Source organism: Theropithecus gelada, chromosome 9, assembly GCF_003255815.1.
Source record: "Theropithecus gelada isolate Dixy chromosome 9, Tgel_1.0, whole genome shotgun sequence".
NCBI classification, from domain to species: domain Eukaryota; kingdom Metazoa; phylum Chordata; class Mammalia; order Primates; family Cercopithecidae; genus Theropithecus; species Theropithecus gelada.
The window spans coordinates 27,524,241-27,530,356 of NC_037677.1; the positions used below are offsets into that span (position 1 = coordinate 27,524,241).

The following is a 6,116-nucleotide window of genomic DNA, read 5'->3' on the forward strand; positions in this document are numbered from 1 at the left end:
CGCTGCCAGCGCCCTCCCGGCGGCGCGGCCGGGGCGCGGGGGGGGCTCCCCTTCCACCCGCGGCCGCCCCGAGCCCCGCGCGGCCCCCGCCGGCCCCCAGCCCAGTCCCGGGGGCGCCTCGCCTCCTACGTACCCGGAAAGAGCAGCCGGCGCGAGGCGATCGAAGCGGGCGGAAAAGACAATGAAAGTTAAAAGTCGTTCAGCAGAAAATGAATGCGAGCCAAGCGGCCATCTTGAAGCGAGCTGCAGACGCCGCTGTCAATGGGCAACCAGCGCGGCCCCGAGCAGCCGCGGCCGCCGCGCTCGCCTCATGCCGCCTCCGACCGGCCTCCTCCTGCTCCGGCGCCTCGGCCTCCTCCGGCGCCTCGGCCTCCTCCTCCTCCGCCTCCGCCTCGACCTCCAACGCCTCCTCCTCCGGGGCCTCCTCCTCCTCCTCCTCCTCCTCCTCCTCCTCCTCGGCCGCCGCCGCCTCCTCCCGCTCCGCACTCGGGGGAGGGCGCGCGCGGAGGGGGCGCGATCGGTTTTATTCTGCGGGGCTGGGAGGTGCTGCTAAGCCGGAGCGGGGCTCCCGCGCCCACATCCCCATTGTCTCGCCCCGATCTCTGCCTCTCATACTACGATTATTTCATAGTTGCTGTGGGGGAGGCGGGCGGGCGGGGGGCGCCGTGTGTGTGCGTGCGAGCGGGGGGAGGGGAGGAGGGGGAGGGGAGGGTGGAAAAAAATGCACCGCTGAAGGCAGAGTGGAAACTGACACCGGCTCCAAAATGGCTCGGAGTCCGCCCGCCCCCTCCCCCCGCCGCCCCCCCCAGCGGGTCACGTGCTCCCCTCATTCCTTAAGGGCGGCCTGGGAATTAGTGTCGGTGTAGTCAGGCCCGTGGCCGCCCCCTCCCCTCTGCGCCGCGCGCCCGGCCCCCTCCCTCGCCCCGCGCCGCGGCGGTGGAGACATTTCTCCACAGCGCCACACGCGCCGCCTTGCTCCGCGCGGCCGCCACTCCGGCCCCGCACGCCGCGCAGTCCACCCCGCCCCCCGTTCTTTCTTTCTCCCGGCCGCCCGCCTCCTCCCGGGGCGCATACGTCCCCCGGCCGCCGTCCCCCGCCCGGCCCCGCGGGCTGCGGCCCAGGCTCAGGCGCCGCGGCGCGGAACCTGCGCCCGAGTTGGGCTCGCAGAAACAACAGCGCCCGCCCTTGCCCGCCCGCCCGCGGCCGCGCCGGCCTCTTCCCCGCCCGCCGGCGGCCGAGGCGGGGCGCGCGCGGGCGACGGCTGGCTCCGGGCAGGGGCTCCGCGCCGGGCCAGGACCCGGCGGCCGAGGGTCGGGATGTGGGCGAGCCCTCGGGCGCAGGTAACGGGCCGCGCAGCCGCCCGCGCCCGCCCCCAGAGTCCCGAAGCAGGGTTCTGCGACAGACCTGGGGGGATCGCATCCTTTCCTCCTTGTTTAACTTTAATCCTGAGAAAAGGCTATCGTTAAAAGTTCACACTACTCCTATCTAGCTTCACACAAAGTAATAATTAACACACGAATTCAGATCCAAACAAAATATCATCACTCTTTGTGGACAACAACACCTTATTTATTCAGGGTGTAATACTGTCTACTTCCTTTCAGAAGACTTGAAAAAGATCAAAATAGAATAAATGGACAGTTAGTACTAAACGATTCAATACTTGGGCAGTATCTTTCCCTCTTAACCCTTTCACACGTGTTTTTTAAAGTGTCAAAATTGATGAATGGTATAAATTCAAAAGGAAAATTCTTTTCTACTGAAAAGAACATCCAGCTCGCACAAACGGTGGTTCAGCTCAAGGCAAGGCGTTTCTGGTTTTCCTCTGCACTCGGGCGGATCGTTAACTTCCCCAAGTTACAACTGAGTTGCTCTTTCCAGGCTTTTCGAAGCATCTTTAAGTTTCCCCACCAAGTCCTAAAAGACGTGTATACAATACCACGTTTTTAGGATAAAACATGGAAAGAAGTATCCAAGTTCAAGAAAGATGCAAGAAAAAAAGTCAAGACACATCTTCCAAACAAGTTTAAAATTCAACAAGATTTTAACCTTTGACAAACTACTATCGGTCAAAAGAAGCGTTTCCTCAGAAATATCTCATGTTCAAATCGGTTATTTGCCCTCACACTGAAACATGATTTCTAACCGAATCCTTAACCGCCCAGGTACATCTGAATTTTCTCAAGTTATCTAACAAAGGTTATGCTGTATATACATTTTCTGAAAGTTTAAAGTTTGATTCACAGTTACATTAAAACGGCTCTGCAGAAGATGCCTTTGAAAAATTCAATTTCACTTAAATTTCCAGTAATGATCTTCATTTTTTAAGAGCTATGAAATAAATTCGTTGCCATATCCACTAATCAATGTAGTTTTGAATTTCCCCAGTCTTAAATGGGCAATAAAAACAGTTTTAGAATGTTATGTATACTTCCCCCTTTATAAAAAGTCATTAAAACCACGGTTTCAAAATCCAATTTTGACAGTTTAATTCAATTTCTGAAAGCAAAGACATTTTCAAAGCCATGTCTTAATTTTGCTTTATCTTATTGGACCAAACTCATCACGAAGAAATTTACACTAACACTACAGAAGTTTATTTTAACCAGCAAAAACAGCAAATACAGACCAATTCTCTATTAATAACATCTTAATTTCAACAGTGAAGCCTATGTTAAAATACTACTTTTGATGCCCCTTTCCCATTAAATCCTTAACCAATCTTCATTATCTGCTGACAGATGGTTAATTTTATTTTGAACTGTCCAAGAGTATAACTCTCAAGTAAACATTTATAAAAAGACAGGCATATTTATAGATCCTAATACTGTACCTGTAATTGTTCCATGCTGCAACTAAAACTAATCTCTGGGTAGGATGGGGAATCAGTGTTCTAGGGCAGGGAAAAAAAACACGCAACAAAAAACGCTGTTTATTTAAATCAATGAAATTATAAATTTCATTACACATTTCATTATTGGGTAAGACTTATCTATAAATACCTGTATACTTAAGGTCACCAAATATGCAGGTCTGTGCATCTTATGAAGTTGATTGGTCTAAAATAACACAACAAACACGTAACAGCCTTTAACTCTGTGTTTTAAGAAGTTCCCTGATCCGCCCTAAAGAAGTTGGTTAAACTTTACCTTTATCTGATATTCCAAGCGCCAAGAAACATCCGTTATATGAGGGAGAGATCTACCTATGCTGAAAGATGCAATGATAACTTTGTACATAGTCTCTACAGAAGAACTTTTCAGTTATTTACTAAGAATGGCTCTACTTTCCACCCCCAACTCCATTTTAATCCATTCTCAATTTAAACCATTGTTAAACTTTACTTTTAAATTCTGAATGGTAAAAAAGCATTTGAAAATCATCTCAGTAAACTTTATCTTTAAAAACATTAGCTTAACTTCAATTGTTTGACGTGCCCTTTGGCTCTTTTTCTTTGGGTCAAGATCCCGAAGATCTTGTTTCACACCAACACTCTCCATTCATACCTGCAAGTGAAAAGTGCCTCAGCTTGACACCTTACACAGTACCTACCTTCCCAGTAGGATTTCTAGGGAATTCTTATTATTCTGGAGAGGAAAAAGAAAGAGAGAAAAAAAACAGATCTTTACAAATAGAGTAAAAGAAAAATAGTCACTGTTAATTAAAAATTTTAAAGTAACCTGATATTCCGTGCAAAACAGTTCTATTCGCTCTCTGTCAAATTTACAGTCTTCTAGATAAGTGCTAGAAGAAAAGAAAAAAGCCAAAGTTCTGTCTCCATTTTTAAAACTGAAATTGAAATCATAAAGGTAGCATTTGAAAATAAATGGATATTTAAATAAATCCTGTACCTTAGAGTTGACTTGTCAGCTCGGTGCTTTCCTGCCTCTAGTATGTAAGTTGCAGCTGCTGCATGACAATGTTTTAAAACCACTGGGTCGATATGTTTCAAGTCTGGATGATCTAAAATAAATTAACTTCCAGTGATGCCTATGATAATAAATTCTTTATAGTCATGTTCCTAAAAAGAATATTTTAATTTGGGTTTAAAAACCCTTTAACAATTTAAAAATAATTCAACTATAAGGACAGTCATAATTATAAGCAAATGAGATGAGCAACAAGGTCAAGTGAAAAACAATAAAAAGAACACATCAAGAACTCTACTATTACTGGTTTCAATTAACTTACTTTGCCTTAATATTTTTACTATTAAAAATATTATAGCCCCCAAAGAAAATATTACAATGCAATGGTCATTCTAACACTGGGGTAAATTCAAAGGAAAAACAAGATAAATATTTTACATGGTGTCAATTTTAGAATAAACTTCCGTCCTAAAAATGACGAGCTTAGGGTAACTGGCTCCATGAACAACACATCAAGGGGGTAGAAGGTAAGGCATGAGTTCAGAATATAACATACAAATTTCAAAATTATAGTAGTACTTTCAGGGTTTGACAGTCATCCTTTTTTTTTTTTTTTTTTTTTTTTTTAGATTAACCCAGGTGGTGGTTACTATTTTCGTTTAAAGAACTTCCACTTTCATACTTTTTGTACAAGTGTTTAGTTCATGAAACTACAGAAAAAAAAAACAAAAATTTGAATTGTTGGGATATTTATATTTAAGAAAATCATCTAAAAGCGATCTGTCTTAAAATATGTCTTCAATCCAGACTGACAGTGCACCTCCGCAGTCACTGACCAGATCGCTTAAAAGACACTCGCATCCTGGTAACTGGGGCGGAACAAAGTATTGTGCATCATAGTTTAAGGTTCTAGGTGTAGAACCTGAGTAAAACATGCTGAACTAGAGCGCTGGAGTGATCACAGCAACTTGAGGTATGCTCTAAGTTGGCAAATGTCAACACTATCTGACCTAGTAATTATTTCGGAAACAGACCCTTTTAAACCTTTGCTAGCCTAGCCCTGGAAGCTTGAATTGCAGGGAGCTCCCCAGATGAAGTCCAACTGTCAAAACAGCCGCAGCCTCAGACAAGGCTAAACACCTTAGATGTTTAGGCCACAAACAAGATTTGAACACGGGCTTTACAAAAGAACAAAGAGACTGGGAGGGAAACCGGGCCAGGAGCGTGGAGCTGGCTCTATGCAGGTGCCAAGTAGGGCCAAAACAATGCTCAGGGTCTGCTCCGAGTCCTAGCAGAGCCACGTCCCCAACACTCCGTCCGGAGCGAAGGGCAAAGCCCGGAGACTTCCTCTTCCCGGGGCTTTCCCCTTCTCGCTCCGCCGGCTCCTCTTCTTCGAGCGCCCCTCCACCCCGGCGGATCCAGCTCCAAGCCGAGCCGAGCGGCTTACCTAACACGGCCTCGTCCGCCTGGGCGTCCAGCAGGCTCTGGAAAGCCGCCCGGAGGAGAAGCGTGAAGGCGTTGGAGTCGAAGGAGCCGGGATCCGCCAGCATCTGGAAGCCTTTCTGCACAGACTCGGAGAGCTCCATTGTGAGCGCGCCGTGACCTTCGACACGCACACCACGTGACACGCGCCGCGCGCTCAGCTGATGCGGCCGCGCGCGCACGCGGCTCGGGGCGGCTGGCGGCGGCGCGGGCTGCGGGGCGTCCCCGCCCGCCTCCGCGTCCGCGCGCGGGTCCCGCGCCCCCAGCAGCCGCCTGCCGCCTCCCACCGTTTTGGTCCAGCCTTTCCTTGTCCAGCGCAGGCCGCGGGATCTGCCGAGCCTTGGCGAGAAGGGCGGCCTCGGGCGCTTTGTGGACGCGCCGGGCGCTTTCTCCTTGGCTCAGCGCTTACCTCGGACGGTCACCAGCTCGGTTCCCTGAGAGATCCCGGGGAGACGGCGGACGGTGTCGGGATCCCGGCCCCCGCCTCCCGCAAACTGCGCCCTCCCCGCTCCTCGCTCTGCGCGAATCCTGCGGGGAGCTCCGATCTCAGGCAACTGGATTTTGTTTGTTTTTGTGGGTTTTTGTTTGTTTTGTTTGTTTTTTAGCTCACCAGCTTAACCTCGCAGCACTGCCCTTTTATGAGACTGTAAGACATCTAATTATGTGATTCTTGCTTATTTTTACTTTTTCTTTGTCATTTCTGGAATACGGCAGTAGAGTCCTTCGTGCATGGGGGGTGTGTACACATGCACACATACATAGAGT

At 48.8% G+C, this 6,116-nt stretch overlaps 2 protein-coding genes across 5 annotated transcripts in view; both read right to left on the reverse strand.

The window, feature by feature from the left end:
- The window catches only part of BMI1 (BMI1 proto-oncogene, polycomb ring finger), a 10,558-nt gene extending 9,920 nt beyond the window's left edge, over nt 1-638 (reverse strand). Inside the window, exon 1 of the mRNA XM_025395572.1 lies at nt 134-638. The gene's annotated coding sequence lies outside the window, so the exon portion shown is untranslated. The remainder of the gene's footprint in view (nt 1-133) is intronic.
- Nucleotides 639-1,547: 909 nt separating this feature from the next.
- On the reverse strand, nt 1,548-5,534 carry COMMD3 (COMM domain containing 3). 4 transcript variants are annotated; one of them, XM_025395576.1, is made up of 8 exons: nt 5,317-5,534; nt 3,852-3,963; nt 3,681-3,744; nt 3,553-3,587; nt 3,150-3,210; nt 3,003-3,059; nt 2,834-2,893; nt 1,548-1,917 (listed from the first exon to the last, which is right to left on the reverse strand). In XM_025395576.1, the coding sequence occupies exons 1-8, from the start codon at nt 5,453-5,455 to the stop codon at nt 1,858-1,860; spliced, it is 588 nt and encodes a 195-aa protein (XP_025251361.1). In that variant the 5' UTR covers nt 5,456-5,534; the 3' UTR covers nt 1,548-1,857. The 4 variants fall into 4 exon arrangements, 3 of the variants coding, with proteins under 3 accessions (XP_025251361.1, XP_025251362.1, XP_025251363.1); XM_025395577.1 differs by lacking the exons at nt 3,003-3,059; nt 3,150-3,210 and having other exon boundaries at nt 5,317-5,482; XM_025395578.1 differs by lacking the exons at nt 3,553-3,587; nt 3,681-3,744 and having other exon boundaries at nt 5,317-5,478.
- Nucleotides 5,535-6,116: the final 582 nt, after the last annotated feature.